General features: G+C 41.1%; 1 protein-coding gene across 1 annotated transcript in view; it reads right to left on the reverse strand.

The window, feature by feature from the left end:
- The window catches only part of PDE3A (phosphodiesterase 3A), a 108,169-nt gene that overhangs the window by 25,673 nt on the left and 63,736 nt on the right, over window positions 1-18,760 (reverse strand). Inside the window, exons 4-8 of the mRNA XM_014937481.1 lie at window positions 14,603-14,718; window positions 10,008-10,227; window positions 6,207-6,292; window positions 5,580-5,749; window positions 3,481-3,618 (exon numbers count right to left, since the gene is read on the reverse strand). Coding sequence (XP_014792967.1) covers window positions 3,481-3,618; window positions 5,580-5,749; window positions 6,207-6,292; window positions 10,008-10,227; window positions 14,603-14,718 — 730 coding nt within the window. The remainder of the gene's footprint in view (window positions 1-3,480; window positions 3,619-5,579; window positions 5,750-6,206; window positions 6,293-10,007; window positions 10,228-14,602; window positions 14,719-18,760) is intronic.

The following is an 18,760-nucleotide window of genomic DNA, read 5'->3' on the forward strand; positions in this document are numbered from 1 at the left end:
CTTCATAGCAAAGGAGATAAGGCCTGCTGAATTATGGTGCTCTGGAAGACATGAGCTTAGAGTAAAAGGTAAAGCCTGTAGAAGCCAAAACTTTTACTCTCTGAAAACCCCATGAGATCCTCCTGTACTGAGGCAGAGAGAAGAGACTGACTTTATGCATAGGATTAGAAGCTACATAGAATTCTGTTATCTATCTGGAATCACAGTAAATCAGTAAATCAGCTAGGATTTCAGCTGATTTCTTTCAGCTACGGAGAGATGAAGTATTTCACACTCTCATCTTAGATCGCTGAATGGTCAGCTTCATATTTCCAGCAAAATATCCACAGATAAAAAGAAGAAGCATAAACAAATACTATTCTGCAGAACCAAACCTTACTGGTCTACACTACCAATACTGGACAGGTATCTTCAATTAAGCATGCTATAAAAACATGTTTTTCCTCCTTGGGTTGGGGGTGATGAGAGAAGTGGAATTCCACAGCAGTTGATGGAAATGAATGACAGCTGTTCCCCAATGCTTGCAGTAAAATGGTATTATTCTCTGCGATCATTAGAAAGCATAAACAGCCAAGCAAGACACGTAGACATTTCTGTAATGTTTTCTTCCTTTTTCTTAACAAACGGGGAGGAGGAAGGGGTAAGGGCAGCTCACAAAGAGGAAAAAAGGGCATCGATGTCTTCCAGAAAGTCAAATAACCAAATTGTTTCGTTTAAAACAAACAAACAATCAAATCAATTCCGCGCCCCCCCCCAAAAAAAAAAAAAAAAGATACTGCAATTTTGTTTATGCTTTGCTTCAACCATTTGTAAAGACTACTGTCTGTTAAAATCCTTCCTCCCCCTTCCGGCTCTGACAAACATGACTCCCCACAAGGGCTGTTGTGATGATCCTGGGAATATCCCGTCCCCCAAGGACTGATTTCCCGAATTCCTCCAATTTTCCTTCTCCAGAAGTATTGCATATTGATGAGATGACCCAACATCCTTCTTGGCACTGCTACCCAGGGTCGAACTCACATTCACTGCAACGATGCCACCCCACCTCCACGCTGCTCATGTATCAAGAGCTTGGCTTTCCTCACCTCTATGGGCCCAGGAATAAAAGCTAGAGAGAAACCTTGACTTCAGCCTGTTCTTTTTCACTTTATTTGCTTTCCAAAGAGAATGAGTTGCTCTTCCACGAGTTTTAGTTTTATAGGAGCTGTAAGAAGGGTGTTACGTGTGACTGAAGACATTACCTAACTTTATAGCCTGTTGTGGAGCATCAACTCAGTTGGAGAGCTTTGCTGTTCCCTTCTGAAATGAGACTGCTATGCAAATTCCTCTCTAATCCCTATCATGCATATTTTTTAGTGTCACATTTAGAGTGCTTGCCACTATATTTTGCACAGATGCTTTTATGGACGCTGACTGGTTTGGGATCTTTTTATATGTCTAAATCAATTTAAAATTCCAAAAAGAAGAAACAGACATCTCAAGCAGCTTCAAAGATGCTAAGCCAGCATTTGCTTTCTAGACTGAACGCTTCCCTAGAGGCACGTGTCAACTCTGCTTTGTTCCATCTCATAAATTTAACCCAGCAAGGCAAACATAGTTAATTCAGCTTGTTAATTTACTTATTTTAATGGATGAGTCCATTTAACGGAAAATACAGAGAATGAATCATTAGAGCTTTTGTTTTCCTTTGTTTATAATATCCCAGGATTTTAAAATTATACAAGAAAAAGATGATACTTTCAGCTGGAGAAAAAGATTTATTTATTTTAGTTCTCTTATTTCTGAAAATAATTTTATTAGGGACATATGAGCAGATGGAGGAAAAAAGTAAAGGAATTATCTTTATTTTATGAACAAGGTTGAGCTTGCTGCATTCTGCTCTTAGGGAGTGGGAGTTACTACGAACAGCTGATAGAGAAAATGTTGAATTTTGATCACAAACATTATTTATTAAAGCATCACTATTTTATTTCACAGGCCTCATTTTGTGGCACTGCAAAATGGATAATGTGCTCAGAACCTGTGCAAAAAAGCAGATGTTGGGAAACAGGGTGTGGAGCTTTAGTGTGAATTGAGGGAGGCACAGGGGAATTGTCCTGAGAGGTACAGAACTCCATGCAACTTGGTAAAGTGCTTAAAACCTATAGAGGTACCCATGTAAAACCAGAACCAATTTTGGCTCACCCAAATCATTGGTTATGCCACTAAAAAGAGCATTTTAATCACATGCTCATTGTCCAGTGCAAAAGTGTCTCAATGTTCATCACTGAATTTATATTGACATCCACATCCAGCCACCATAGTTTGCCTATTTCTTTAAAATCAACCTAGAGAGCTGGTTAAACATAGATGTTACTTGCCAAGCTATGGAACGATAAAAGGCAGACCACAGAATAAATCTGAATTCATGCTGTGGTTTTCTTGGTTCACCACTGGATAATTGAATGTAGCTGAATAACAGTTAAACACCAAGGGACCAAGATTTGATACTGCATTCTCTGGAGCTTGTTGCACTGAGATCTGCCTGACACACTAATCTCTGTGTTTGTGGGGGGTGTTAATTGTCCCACATTATACCAATTAACCTAATCTCTTCTTTCCAGCACTCATCACTACATAAAGCCTTGTAAAGTGATATTAGATCAGTCAGATTCTCTTGGGGTTTTATCCCTTCCATCCTTAAATAGAATTACTTGCCTTTCCTGTTTAATAACCCTCAATACCTCCGTAAGAAAAAAGGGCTCAATTGTCAGTGTGCCAGGAAAAGGGGCATAACAGAGCAGAAAGTTCAGCCAAGAAAGTGATTATGGAAGTGACATTAATCATGCTGGGTAGAGACAGGCCATGTCAGTACCTGCGTTCAACATAAAGGAGAGAATGAAAAACTGATAGCTGAAAGAAAGACTAGGAAGCTCTCATATCCTGATTCATAATAAACTAGTCTTCCCTATGTAATAATGACATGAATTTACTAACAATGTGCTGACTCTTTAAAGGTGAGAGAAAATAGCAGGGACTATTTTTTACCCCCCACTTCCTGAGACCTTGCTTTCTTGCACAGCCTGACAAATCTCCAGTACAAAAAAAGGACCAAAGTTCTGTATTGCCTGCATCAACTGAAGATATTTACTGTTTCCTCCTCCCATGCTGAACCCCATGTGAAATCCTGCCACAAAGAACTTGGTAAGGGGTGGCAGCACGTCCTGCAGATAAGTGAATATTCAGAAAGGCTTATGTAAGCTCATTGGCAGAAAGCAGCAGGCAAAACAGGTATGTGTTTTTTTTCTGTCACATTTTTAAATTTAAAAATATAGAAATCTAAATGTAAGGAATGTAATAAGACGGATTTCATAGAGTCAGCTTTGAATTAGGTGGCAGAGATGACAATTCAATGGATGACCAGCTGGTAAGGACAATGGGTCTTAATGCTACTTTGTGTAACTCTGTCAATAATCTAGCCAGTCCTTGGAGCCTTCTTACCTGACTGAGAATCCGACCACATTTCTTTCCGATTTTTTCCACCAAATCAAAGATTGGGAAGTTCCAACTATTTAGCTGCTCCATCAAGGGATCCAAGTTGTCCATAACCAGAGGCTCAGGAGCAAGTACGGGCTTGTCCTATGCCAGCAATCAGAATAAAGAGAAATTTTAGTTCTGTGAAGCATCTCATGCAAAAAATGTGTGCTCTTAAAAACTAAAGTCACATTAGCATCATCTATAAGCTGATGGTACTTGACTTAGCTCAGCGGAGATGTCCCCATTTCCACCAGCCCTGCAGCTAGTCACTCTCCTTTATAATTTGTTTTCACTTGAATGAATAGAAAATCCTGTATATGAAACATCAGTCTCTGAACTTATCCATTAGACGCATTCATTTGTTCATTCATGAGAATCATTCATTCATTTCCAAGGGAGCCTGTCTTCTTCATTGTAAAATTTGCTCCAGTACAGAGGGAAAACCATTCAGTTTCTACTTCCACATGAGGACCCATTCGTTACAATCTAAAATGGCTAATGGAGCTCAGTCCAAGTGAAGACTTGTACTTCTTAAACTGAAGCCTACCTGTTTTTCAAAATCTGCAAATAAAAGACGGGCGGTGTCCCTCCTTTCACATTTTCCCCTGTATACTTCCTTGAATTTTATTATTATTAAGAAACTGTAGATGAGTAAATGCCAAAATATCTCCAGAAAAATGCCTTCTCTCAACATGTCCAACTCCAATTCAACAGATTACAATACATTTTTCGAGAGCACATGCCTACTTAATCAATTCAGTTGTACAACAGGCTGTGGAAAATTTAACTAAAGAAAGCTTTCCCTCTACATCTCAATCAAGCTTACAGCTGAATACAGTAGTCGTGAGAGGGTCAGCAGGTGTTGACCATACTGCAATGTTCTTATGACATTCACCAACAATAACATCATGCAGCACCCTCAGACAAGTGCTAATTTGTTTTACAAAAAAAGGACCACTGTATCTATTAGCCAAGATTGTAAGGCCACTGAGAAGCTGAAGTGGCTGAACAGGAAGACTATATATCAAGCTGGTAGTCTGAGAAGATAATTCCTCTTCCTTCCAATCTCTTCCCTTTAATGGCAACACTAACACAGACGCCAAACATTTCAGAAATGCCTAATGCCAGATCCATAAACGTGTATTTACTCATCAAAATAGATGGCTAGAGTTTCACAGCTGGGCAGTGCTTATCAGCTCTCATGCATTTAAAGGGTTCCTTTCAATTCTTGAAAGTCAATCTCAGAATCACAGAATCACATGGGGTTGGAAGGGACCTCTGGAGATCATCTAGTCCAACCCCCTGCCAAAGCAATCCTCCTACTCCAAAGTCGGAGCCTGCTGTAATTGCTGCTTAAACCATACTCACAGTCTTTAGACAGCCCTAAGGGCTTTTTCTGTGGTGTTTTGGAGTTTTAGGTTGGTTTGGTTTTTAGGGTGGGGTTTTGTTTTGTTTTTTCCCCCCAGTGTCAGTATACTGCACTGGTGAGGCCTCACCTTGAGTACTGTGTCCAGTTTTGGGCCCCCTACCATAAAAAAGACATAGAGGTGCTGGAGTGGGTCCAGAGAAGGGCGACTAAGATGGTGAGGGGTCTGGAGAATAAGTCTTATGAGGAGAGGCTGAGGGAGCTGGGGTTATTCAGCCTGGAGAAAAGGAGGCTGAGGGGAGACCTTATTGCTCTCTACAACTCCCTGAAAGGAGGGTGTAGAGAGGTGGGGGTCGGTCTCTTCTCTCAAGTCACAGGCAACAGGACGAGAGGAAATGGCCTCAAGTTACGCCAGGGGAGGTTCAGGCTGGATATTAGGAAAAAATTTTTCACGGAAAGGGTTCTCAGGCATTGGAATGGGCTGCCCAGGGAGGTGGTTGAGGCCCCATCCCTGGAGGTGTTCAAAAGATGGGTTGATGTAGTGCTGGGAGGTCTGGTTTAGTGATGATGCTCCTTGTTTGTTGTGTGGGTGTCTATTTTTGTCAGTTAGGTTGACGGTTGGACAAGATGATCTTTAAGGTCCCTTCCAACCTAGAAGATTCTGTGATTCTGTGTGAGTGGAATTTAAAGAAGCTACCTCAGGTGGTATCAAGGGATGCAGAATGATGGTTTCAGGCGCGTACGTCCTACAGACGGATCCCTTCCGCGTCTGCTCCTTGGAGCAATCTGTCTCGTCATCGTTCTGTACGATATCGCTGCTGTCACTGTTGTTGGTCTCATAGTCAGAAGTGGCTTGCGCGGGATCGTCTACAACAACAAATCACAAAGCTCGTGGTGCGAACAGCAAGGGTTGCATCAAAGTCATCCTGCGACCTTCTGAATAACAGGATCTCTGACTCATAATACATATGTGCTGCTTGGCTGAGCCCAGAGTTGGACAATCTGTCCAAAGGCATTAAAACATATACCCTGCAGAGTGTAAAAAAAAAATGGGATCGGGGACTGAAGAATGAGAAAAATTTTGAGGAGCGTTATTTGAGCTGACTAGGTTAGATGAGGGAAACTGTATTTCCTTTATATTTTAACTCTATTCTTCATGAGTATTTTCACGTTATGCATATGAAAAGGAAAGAAGCCCCAAAGACAATTTGCACACTCTCATCTACATATGTTCTCCTTTTATGACAGACAGGCATATCTGCCCTTACACTGAATGATTATTGAATTTTAAGGGGTGAGGATTTTTTGATGGACAAAGAATTACCTGTTCTGTTCAGGGTGTGTGTGGTACCATCATTTCTATCTAGTGTCCCATCACCAGCTTCTATTTGGTTATAGGGTCTGCCACAGCTGAAATACATCAAGAAACATGCAAAATATAAAGAAATATGCACATTAGACAGTCTTATGCAAAATTATTTCCTGCTGAGAGTGTAAGATTATGTCATGCAGTATAAGCCATGGTACTCTCCAGACAAAATAAGCCAGTGTACTCTCCAGACAAAATTGTAAGAGCGAGCTGAAGTTTTATTGGACGTCAGGAATGGAAAAAGACAAAAAATACAAAAAGACCTTGGATTAACTGGCCACCACCATTAAATTTGTGTTGCCACCAGTAAACCTACACTATCTGATTTGTTTTCTTTTTTAATGACTTTTTTACTCTCTAAATATTTTGCTATTACTTCAGTGACCAAGTACACCAGAGCCAAGGGGACCTTTTGGATGAACATGAGGGGAGTGATCTGTCATCCAGACATTTAGCAATGAAATAAGAAGACCAAGTTTGCTTCATCATTCCCAGAACAGAAAGCCACTGTGGGAGGGACCACAATATCATGGCCTTTGCAAATGTCTGGCTCTTCTGTTCCATTAAAATACCTTAATCATTGTGTGTCATTCTCTTTAAGCCCTAAACGTGAGATTCAATACCCGCTGGAACATTTCAAAGTACGATGTGCCAATATGATTGAGTCTAGGACCTGAAGGAACAATGATATATCATGAAAACACAAGAGAACTTAACAAATCTGAAGCCTTGTTTAGCAGTATTATATCCAGTCTGTCCATGAGAACCTGATGTAACATTTCTCTCTTTGGTTTGAGTCAATATTTTGTGGCATATCTCATATATATAACAGCCTCTGCAAAGCAATTATTACAAAATTATTTTGTTTGGTCAAACTTTGTACTAGAAACTTTACACCAGTGTAAGTTCACCATATAAAAACGGCTGAAATCTTACACCAGATGGCTTTTGACTGGGTCATCCAAAACATATTGTGGAGCTCAGTAAGCCCTGCACACATAATGAATTCCCGAAAGAATTTTAAATAAAAATACAAATCTGTATACAATGATACTTGTTGTGCATAGCCAAGCAAATAAATCCTGTATCACTCAGGTTTATAAACAAGATGGAAAAAAAGTATTAATTTCTCTCTCCCGCATTCCTTGTGGCTTCCACAATGTCAATGCTAACAAGCCAAAATGTAAAAGAGAAAGAGAGGCTTTGACTGGTTACAATGCTACAAAGCTTTTGCATCGTTAGAGGTGTACCTCTTTATTTCCAGAACATATGCAAAATGACAGTGATTTAATATGTATGGTCCACATAAAACACTGTATTAAAAAAAAAGCATGGCGCTACCTAGTAGAAACCTGCTCCATGTCAGAAGTAAACATGCCCATGCAACTTTAATTCAATCCCCTTCATGCACAGGCATTATAATATACTCCTTAATACAGGATTGTTTAAAATTTGTTCCACAGGATTCCCGTCTCATCCATCAAGCAAAATTAAAAATTATTATCTACAAATTCTTTTAACAGCATTGCCTAGAATATGTTCTTGCTTAGGACAGTTTTCAAAGCCTGCTGTCCTACCACATTTTGCTTTTTAAGTGAAAAAAAAAAAGCACAGTGAAACTTCTGTCTTGGTGCCACTGCCTGGGTGGATCTGATTTAAAGCACTGAACCCATCAAGACTTCATTTCAAGTCTCTTTTGTTGTTGTTGGGGGAAGGATTGGTTTGGTGGTGGCAGACATTTCTTGACATGGTATTATTTTGAAGCAAGGCAGATTTTTGGCAGTAAATGTAAGGGATTGCATATCATGAAGACTAGAAATCTACAATGTGAAAGCTCAAATATTAAAAGATTTATTTCCAGTGTTTGCTAATTTAACTCTCTCGGCTTGTCTTAGCTATTTAATTTCAATATAGAGGTTTCTTTTGTTTTCTTTGGATTTTTTGTATACTCTTTTTTTTTTTGTATTTACATTACTAATAAGTGCATTATTTATGTGCTGTTTGTTCAGCTTGTATCAGTGCATGTGACATCTCTACATAGAAATGGCTAGAAATTTGACTGTGCTTATGGCATTTCAAAGGACGTTAAAGGGACAATGACTATTAGCAATAGTGGGTGCCAATTCTAATAGCAGTCATTACACCATAATATTTTAAATAATGTGTTCGCTTCAAATTATCAACAACAAAGTCTATGCCAGCAATGTAACTAATTGTAATGCTCACTCAGTCTAAGCATGGGAAAACAAGAACATTGAGAGCCTAAAAATGCTATGCAACCTACATAAACCACATAAGACAGGAGCCACATAAAAGCTAATTAGCATTTTACCAATGATTAGATTGAAATCAAAGTCTACAAATATCAAGAAAATATATATCATTACTATCTACAACAATCTTACATAGATTTTTCTTTTTTTTTTTTTTTAACATTTTTATGCAACTGTTAACTGTTTTCCTTAATGGAAGACTTCCAGCGATAACTGTTACTAGTTAAAGTGGTAATATTTTGTTGAAGTAGTGATAAAGGCACAGCTTAATAGGCCAGTAGCATATTTATGGCATATGTCTTATGTGTAATATGTTGCTCACTTTAAATGAATCAGTGCAAGTCTCAGTTTTGCAATACCTTTGAAAACCTCTGAAAAGCACTTAGTTTCTATTCAGCCAACTATGTCTTACAAGCCTCTCAGGATACTAATCTGAACTTCAGTGAGGCTGACCCCCTTGAGGAAACTCCCAATCTCAATTTTACCTTTCTTGCACCCACCTCTGAGCCCTGCACAGAGCGTATCGGGACACGTTTGAAGTCACGTGACTGATGCCAGAAAATAAAAACTATTTCCAAAGATAGTCAAACTTGGTAACATTTAAGGCAGCACATGGCCTCAGATGAGGTCCTGTCTGCTGGCTAGCCAATAATCACAAATTACTCACTACTGTGACCAAAAGTAAGGAACATCTAATGAGTAAGGCAACCTTAAAACCGCACTGGAACAGGCTTCTAAATACCAGTGTTTCCCACTATTCTGAACTGGACACATATTGCAAACTCCAGTAATCTCACTTAACAACTGTTAACATAAGATAAATAGAACAACTTTTTTTTTTTTTTCCCAAAATGCCGATTTTGCAGAGCAGGTCTACGTAAAATAATAATGGGCTACTTTAAAGTGTGAAATTAAACTGCGTAACTCTCAGTAGCAGGAAGAATTCACTTGTAGCTGATTTAAAAAAAATAAATCCCAGTGCTACATAGCCTGACTCTGCCCTAGGGAGGGTAGGATCCACTCCTTCTGAGAGAGTGCTCAAAACTACATAGCCTTCAGGTGGTGTTGGTGCTTCAGGCCAGAAGCTTTGAATCCCTAGCAGCCAGATTTTTCTACCAAACATGAGGTGCCAGTTGTGAAAGACCTGGCCTGGGACCTGAAAGTGACTTGTTTGTGTTAAAGGTATGGCACGAGAAACACAAAGTTGAAAGCCAGCTTTAGGATCTGCAAGTTATTGACAAATAATTTATTTGTGGGTCCGACTGTGCCTCTGAGAGGAGTGAAAGCTGTAAATAGAGCTAACTGTCTCGCCCTTTAAAAGCACTTCAAGCTACACAATGACTCACATATTAAGAACTGCTTGGATAGGGTGAAATATTAACACACAACGCCACGGCAAACCACAAAATCTATGTGGGCCAAAAGAGCTTGCTTGTGAAGACAACATGGAATGATTCCAACGCAGATCAAATGGCTATCTTACCTGCTGCAGATGACAGAGGGGCTGATAATAGGGTCTGACAGGGTAGGGGCACTCTGAGTAGAGGTTAAGACTTTGTGTGGCTTTAAGCCTTGCTTGGTGTCAGTATCTGTAGAGTCTGGAAATGACACGGAGGATGTTTTTCCGGTAGGACTCGTGGCAGGTGTCCCCTGAATCGGTGAATGGCACGGGGAGGTGAGAGGAGAGATATTTGGCGGAATACCTGGTGAGGGGAGAGAAGAGTCTCGTCAATTAACAGAAGTGGCAGATGGTTGTATGAGCTCACCCCGCAGAAATACTCCTCTGGAGATGCGGAGGTACCAGCACAGCTTCCAAACGGAAAGAGAAAACCCTCCTCCACTCTGAGCCAAGCCCGTGGCTGTCACAGAGAAAGGAATCATAGAATCATAGAATTGCCCAGGCCGGAAGGGACCTCCAAAGGCCATCTAGTCCGACCTCCCCGCAGTCAGCAGGGACACCCCCAACTAGACCAGGTTGCCCAGGGCCTCATCGAGCCTCTCCTTGAATATCTCCAGGGATGGGGCCTCAACCACCTCCCTGGGCAACCTGTTCCAGTGCTCCACCACCCTCACAGTAAAGAACCCTCTCCTAATCTCCAGTCTAAATCTGTTCCCCTCCAGCTTGAAGCCATTGCCCCTCGTCCTGTCACTGCAGGCCTTTCTAAACAGGCTCTCCCCAGCCTTCCTGTAGGCCCCCCCCAGGTACTGGAAGGCCGCTATTAGGTCTCCCCGGAGCCTCCTCTTCTCCAGGCTGAACAACCCCAGCTCCCTCAGCCTGTCCTCGTAGCAGAGGTGCTCCATCCCCCTGATCATCCTTGTGGCCCTCCTCTGGACCCTCTCCATCAGGTCCATGTCCTTCTTATATTGAGGGCTCCAGACCTGCACACAACACTCCAGGTGAGGTCTCACCAGAGCAGAGTAAAGTGGCAGAATCACCTCTCTGGACCTGCTGGCAACGCTTCTTTTGATGCAGCCCAGGATGCAATTGGCCTTCTGGGCTGCAAGTGCCCACTGCCTGCTCATGTCCAGCTTCTCATCCACCAGAACCCCCAAGTCCCTTTCCTCAGGGCTGCATGAGGCTCCATTAGTATCAGCCTCTTCTACCTGCTGAAGATTTGGCTCAAAATACGAAGCATATTCTGCTTGTTGAGTGGGATGTACCAACTTGCAGGCACTAACGGCATGACTGTTGGTATTAACATGTTTTAGCAACAGAGACACCAAACTCCAAACAGGCAGCTCCCAGACCCATCTGCAATTTCTCATTGCTTCACTGCCTCCATCTGTAAAGCAGGGACAAGAAAGGCTTACACACATTCCCAGAAAATGTGAATTTCTACATGTGCAAAGACTAGCAATAAACCAAAAAAGCGCTATTTAGTTGTCATGCATTATACGAATATAAAATACTGCACTTATGGTGCCATTTCCGCATTCCTCAGATTTTGGCCTTGATCTTGTGCAGCTTGAGTTTATTTTTCAATATCTGTTGCTCACTTTGGGAGACTCAAGGCCATTACCTGTACCACATGGTATTCTACTCCTGAGCTAGTGTGTCAGAAGTTGCCAACATCCACATGTGTGAACACTACCAAGATGCAGTTCTCTCTGTCTTCTATTCTATCTAAGCACCAAGATGAAAAGCATCAGCCAGTCCAGTGTTTGAGAGAAAGTTCTGCCTTCTCTTCAAATCCACTTTACATTTTCTAGTCTCAGACAAAAAGGTCCAATTCACAATAAAGTGCAGGGGAGCAAAGATAATCTAACTTAAAAGAAAATGCATGTAAACTTGACTTAACCTCCTCGACTTTGTTCTAAAGTTCGTAGGAACTCAGCTCCAGTTCATTTACAGTGTTCATCTTCAAAGCCAAATGATATAAAGAGCTTGGGAACTGACTGGTTTAATGTTTGAATTGTGCCCACTATCTAAATGCATTCCAGACAAAAAAAATTATCTCAGAATAAGGCAATATGTTGACCTAGGTTTATGAAATGCTAACCTTGCAGGATATGTGCACAGTTCCAGTGTGGTTTTTTTTTTTCCCCGATAACAACTTACTGTGATATGAGGTTAAAATATGATTTACTGTTGACAATCCAAGAGTTAAAAATAATCTCTGACAGTTACTACTTCGTAATTTTGAGATATCCAACATCTCCTAAGTTTTGATTAGGGTATTTCTTCAGCAAACATGTGGTATGTATCATTGCCTTAATTCAATGACTGCAACTAGGATATCACGCTAGTCTTGAGATCAGAAACCTAAAGCCCACAGAGCAATTAAAAAGTTATCAGATGGCCATGACATCTAGAAATTGCTTTAAAATACAGAAAGCCTCTGTTTCACATTTAGTAATCCTTTGAGATATCTGCTTTCCATCCAACAAAAGTATGTCTTTAAAAACATTTCACAGTCTGTTAGATACACAAGGGATTGAGTTGGATTATTATCAATCTTTGAGCTATCTGTTACCAGGTAATCTTCATGACTGTCAGAGAATACAATATATACGGTCATCTTTCAAGAATTTAAAGCAAGTCCTGGGATTTTAAACAGCAATTTTCACAATAATGTTTCTAATCACAGTTGGCTTTCTCCTGCAAGTCTGGAGTCCTGTCTCGTGAAATATGTTTGGTTGTGTTTGTTTGTTTTTTTTAAAGAGTAATTTACCAGGGTAGGTTACCAAAAATAAATTTACCAGAAAAATACAAACCCGCTTTCGCCAGGGTAGGTTACCAAAAATAAACAAATTTACCAGAAAAATACAAACCCGCTTTCAACAATCCAAAATTTAACCATTTATTGGCAAGAGTGAGAGAAAATGTGTCTTGCATAAGATAAGATGAATGACACAGGGAGAAATTGTTTAAGTACATCCATCTGCTTAGGTCCTCCAGAACTTTTACACATGTGCGGTGTTGAAGAAAGAAAACAGTAAATTCAATGCAATGTGAAATTACATGTGAAAATTTTTGAGTTTACCTGAGAATTTTGCCAAAATAGGTATAGCTAGCTGTATTTTAAATAATTAAATTGTTTTCATGCATAATTAAAAACACATTTTGTAAGTTAACAGATTTTCAGGTTCATCTAGATCAACTTCTACCAAGGATTATTATATATTACCAATGGAGCTAATATATAAAAGTCCAATTTGTATTAAGTAGTGCAAATTAAAGGAATTCTTTCGTTGGAACATAAAACCGAATTCTAACTAAAAGTGCATGATTGCAAACTGTCTAAACCATCAAAACATTACTCTTCTGCATAAAATGCTGAGCCCAAATTTTCACTCCTGTGAAAATCAGTGGCCCTAGGAATGGCTTCTGATGGAATGGAGCTCCCCCTCCATCACTGGGGAGCTCATGTTGTTGGGCATACACGCACTTTCAAGTTAATGGGTTCATTTCTGAAAATCACACCTCCAAGTTGGATTTGTTTTGTTCTAAAACAATTTCCTGGATTTCTTGGTATACCATATCTCCATTATTTTCCAGTTTCAATTTTACTTTGCCGATGTGCGTGTTATCATTTAAGTTAATATCATGTTACTTAATCCTCACTGTGGTCCAACAAAGCAGCGTCTGTACAAGAGGAGATTAAATAAACTCTTTGGTTTGAAAAGGAGATGTGATGTGACAGTGTCAGATATGCAGAATAATCGTGCAGCCATATCTTCAAACCCATCTCTAAGTTTGGGCTCTCTGACTTTTCCAATGTCAGGCCTCAGGCACCTATCAATTTCCATCTGATGTCTGGGTGGCCGGTATCTCTGAATAACATTTCCTCAACACTACTCCATGTTTGGAAAAACAAACAAACAAACAAAAGCCCGATTTGAAAAAGGAAGGCCTTGTGATCACTTTGAATTACAAGTTAAAAGTATGGATAAACTTTACTTCATCCTGCATTTTTACAGGGAAGAGAACCACGTTACTGTGGATTATGGCTGATTCATGGCCATCTTATTGCACATTTTGTTATCACCTAAGAAGTCACCTTCTCAATTCCTTTCCCTCAGTTAAAACAGGAGTAATTTCTTTAAAGGCCCTATCTAAATACTGAGTAAAAAACCCCACATTTCTCATCTCTAAAAATCAGTAAGAACTACCTGGACTTTCTCAATAATGAATAATATACAGAGATAGACCTCTGAGTTATAATGGCTGTGTATTGGATATGTTTGCATAAGACAGGTCTGTTGATGCCTACAGCTCTGAATGGCACTATGTAGACTGTGCTTCAAGAAATCTCCGTCAGGCAATAAATACAGACAGATAATTTAACAAATGTTACAAAAAACCAATCTGTTCTCAAGGGAATCACATGGATATAAATCACAACATGATTTAGCATCGCACATGCCACATCATGTCATGACTAACCCCTGTAAATCACAAGAGTCAAAACATTTACAATAGCATCACTATGAGCTATAATATTTTAAGCCGCTGTTGTCTGGGGTTTTTTTTAAATAAATGAAATAGACACAGATGGGACAGAGACCAAAAGCATCTGCGCGTGCTAGTCAGGGGGAAGAAGCTAGAGCTGACAGAGCCCACAGATGCCCACTCACCTTGCCGGCTCTGCCTTTTGGCATTCAGGTGGTTGGTTGAAGACATGGCGTAGGAGGTGGAGAAGGACCTGCTCTTCGTGATTGTCATCAAAATTGAGCTGTTCCAGGAGTCGGCGCTGCAAAACAAGAGCACAAACAAGCATCGTTTGAGACAGTAAAAAGAGCCCAAGTGGCAGATTATAAGAAGTCAGGAGTCACAGCAAGAAGTTTGCGATCCTGAGCTAGCGCAAAATCTGACGAGGAGAAACAACATCTATCTGCTGGCTGAACTGCTATTTCTGTGGCGCTCAGTATTGTATTCAGCAAAAATATTTCCCATGCAGACACTCCAAAGATGGACTTCCTTCAGTGCTGAGGCCTATTCACTTTATTTATACAAAGATGTCTCCGTTATATTGTTCTGACAGCACAAAGAGGCTGAAAAGTTGACTTGAACTAAGTTAAATTTATGTTCTCTTTTAACGCCTCCTCGCAACAGCCAGAAGCACCACAAGTTCTCAGTGTAAATGAAAAATCAGCCTCCCTTGACTCCTCTGCTGTATCTGCCAAGGCAGATACCCAGTGATGCTTTGGGCAATGGAGGAGCTCCTTGGGAGGCTGGAAGAGGGTCGGAAGAGCCCCGCATTGCTGTGTTGCTAGTGGTGTGCCTCTTCTCTGGGCGAAGCTCTTCATGCTCCAGCCAACTGAAACGCGTGCTGCGTTCTCCAAAAAAAATCCTGTTGACAGACCCTGAAGACATTGGTCACTGATCCAAAAGAAACTCACTGAAAGAAAATAGGGTGCATGAGTCTGCCTGCGTGAGGAAAGAATGCTGGTCCCCTACAACAGGATGGGTGCACGCACTCAGCTTTCAGCCCTCAGGCTATAACTTCTGCCTACCAAAAGAGGCCAAACAGTTCTGTAAGGCAGGAGAATTGGATCTATCATTGTTTTCCTGAAGGACACTCATCAAACGTCAGCTGCTAGCAAGGACATTGCACTAGCTCTTATCGTGCCTTCCAACCCAAACTATTCTATGATTCTATGACTTCTCCTGGTCCTCTCGAGCTCCATATTTTTCCTCAGCCTCGCATCCAAGCCCTGAGATGACATGCAAGGCAGAAGACAGTCTTTTAAAGCAGCCTAGTCCCAGCTGAAGTTGAAAAAACTTGGGGGGGGCAGGAGGGGAAGCGTTCTGAAAGAAGAAAACACGTAACATTGCCTTAACTCTACAAACACGTTGTTTTGGAAGAGCAAGCACTACCTCCTAAATATTTGCTGGTTCTCTGTACAGGCCCAAATTCCTATAATCTGTGATGAAGCAAGATGAAGAAAGAATCCAGCTGCTTTCATAATTATTTTGTTTGTTTGTTTTGTTTTGTGGTTTTGCTTTTTAATTGTCAGGAAGAATACAACACACTGGCCCACTGCAAAGAACCAAAACAAAAACTCCCAAACCACATCCTTTGACTTTTTAAGACATAGAAGAATGGATATGGAAGTGACAGAGGGAAGGAATGTGGAAGCTCTATTATTTTCTCCCAATCATTTGAAGCTGTAACAGGACCATGTCTCACCAGTTTAGTAACACGGGATGGAAGAATACAGGATTACTAATCTTAAACAGAGATGTAAGGGGCATTTTTGCAAATAGTTGACCATGGAAATCTAGATTTGATGTCCCAGACTGCAAGGAATATGTTGCAGATTTTTTAAGTGCAGAATCTGCCACAGGGCAATTCCAGTATCATTTCCCCTCTCCCACCCTTCAAGCCATGAAATGTTCCTTTCTCTGTGACCTCTGATGTGCTTGAATTTTGTACAGGGAAAGTGGCAGATACTCAGGATTTTTATTTTTTTTCCCTTCAGTTCAAAATTCTTTTCCTTGAAAGCAAATCTGTATAGGTCTGCCAAAATTTTTAAAGCTAGACTTATAGGATTCATTTTCCCCCTTTCTGGAATACACATTGTTTCTCCTACTGTAAAAGAACTGCAAACAGTAGGCTGGGAGGCTTGACAGAGCTATAATTATACAACTGGCAACGCTAAACTTAGGAAGAATTGATTGTCTGCTTAGTTGGCTCATCGTGTAGAGTTATATAACAACCACAGAAAAGGACCAACAATAATATTTAATTGCTCTCCTTCTACCTCTGATTCTCATCTTAGAATGCTTACATACTATGTGAGAGTCTGGGATCAACAGTATAAATCAAATGCACCCTGGGAACCACAGGTTGGTGACTGAAGAACATTTCCATTTGGTTATAGCTTCTCTATATTTACTTTTACTGAGCTACACGGGACTCCTCACAAAGGGAACTTCGGCTAACCACGTACTTTTCTTGCACCAGACATTGAGTGTACTCTGCAGGCTTGCCTTGAGCACCTAGGTGCCCTGCACGAGAGCCTCCTCTATAGCAAAGATTGACCTATCTGGAAGAAAGGCTGACCAAAGCAGCCCTCTGGGGCTGCATTCACCCATGCCATCCAACAGCAAACACTGGTGATGTCACAGAATCACAGAATCTTCTAGGTTGGAAGGGGCCTTAAAGATCACCTTGTCCAACCATCAACCTAACTGACCACACAACAAACAAGGAGCACCATCACTAAACCATACCTCCCAGCACTACATCAACCCGTCTTTTGAACCCCTCCAGGGATGGTGCCTCAACCCCCTCCCTGGGCAGCCCATTCCAATGCCTGAGAACCCTTTCAGCGAAAAAATAGTTCCTAATAGCCAGTCAGAACCTCCCCTGGCGCAACTTGAGGCCATTTCCTCTCGTCCTGTCGCCTGTGACTTGAGAAAAGAGACCGATCCCCATCTCTCTACACCCTCCTTTCAGGGAGTTGGAGAGAGCAATAAGGTCTCCCCTCAGCCTCCTCTTCTCCAGGCTGAATAACCCCAGCTCCCTCAGCCTCTCCTCATAAGACTTATTCTCCAGACCCCTCACCATCTTTGTCGCCCTTCTCTGTCAGGCGTTCTCACGTCCTATCCTCTTCTCCCCTACCAGGACCAAATTTTGAATTGCAGAAAAGCATACGAATCTTCTGATATCATAAAATCATAGAATGGTTTGGGTTGGAAGGACCTTAAAGATCATGGAGTTCCAACCCCCCTGCCCTGGGCAGGGACACCTCCCACCAGACCAGGTTGCTCCAAGCCCCATCCAACCTGGCCTTGAACACTTCCAGGGATGGGGCATCCACCACTTCCTTGGGCAACCTGTTCCAGCGTCTCACCACCCTCACAGGAAAGAATTTCTTCTTTACCTCGTCTCTAAATCTCTCCTTTTCCAATGTCAAACCTTTACCCCTTGTCCTTTCACTACAGACTCTAAATCTCTCCTCTTCCAATTTCAAACCTTTACCCCTTGTCCTTTCACTACACTTCCTGACAAATGGCTCTGAATTCTCTTCTTGCATTTGGGTGCTTTTGCTCTGCTTTGCCTTTCCCCATAGCAAAGCACGTTTACATACTCTCTCCTCATCCACCAGCTCCAAGATGACAGCCCTTGCTGAGGTGGGGAGGGAACCTGAACTTTATTCTCACAGGGTGGCACTATAAGAACTGCCTTCTGCTCTTCCTTTGAAGGCTCTGCTCCTTTCTGACTGGAATAGAAAAATATCCATGGAGCCAGAGAGGAGGAAAACCTGTTGGAATAGTTATGCAACATTTCACAGATAAAAGTCTGATCTAGTCAATCATAAGGGACTACAGCCAGAAGATAAATACCTGTTTCTTCAGAACAGTGAGAACTATCGTGCTTCTAGGTAACTCTGAAAGACTTTAAGGAACATGCTTTAGGAAACTGGAACTAAATGTTGGTTTGGGCTCAAAATGGAGTAATTACCTCAGCCTACACAAACCTCTTCGTGGATATAGTGCTCTATTTCTACAATACATTATATGAACGTAACATTAAAGTGTATATGTCATGGTTGAATCCAGAACTCTCTTTTTCCAGGCAAGACAAACAAATAATGTACAATTCCTCCAGAGATTTTGCTGAAATCCATTTCAAGGCTTTATTAATTATTGTTTTGTTGACTCTTCCAGTATCAGCACCTGTTTATATAACCCTTGAAAATATGGGGCATCATCTTTGTACTTGTGACTCTTCCAGTATCAGCACCTGCTTATATAACCCTTGAAAATATGGGGCATCATAAATG

Source organism: Calidris pugnax, unplaced genomic scaffold (genome assembly GCF_001431845.1).
Source record: "Calidris pugnax isolate Ruff unplaced genomic scaffold, ASM143184v1 scaffold1, whole genome shotgun sequence".
In the NCBI taxonomy this organism is placed as follows: Eukaryota; Metazoa; Chordata; class Aves; order Charadriiformes; family Scolopacidae; genus Calidris; species Calidris pugnax.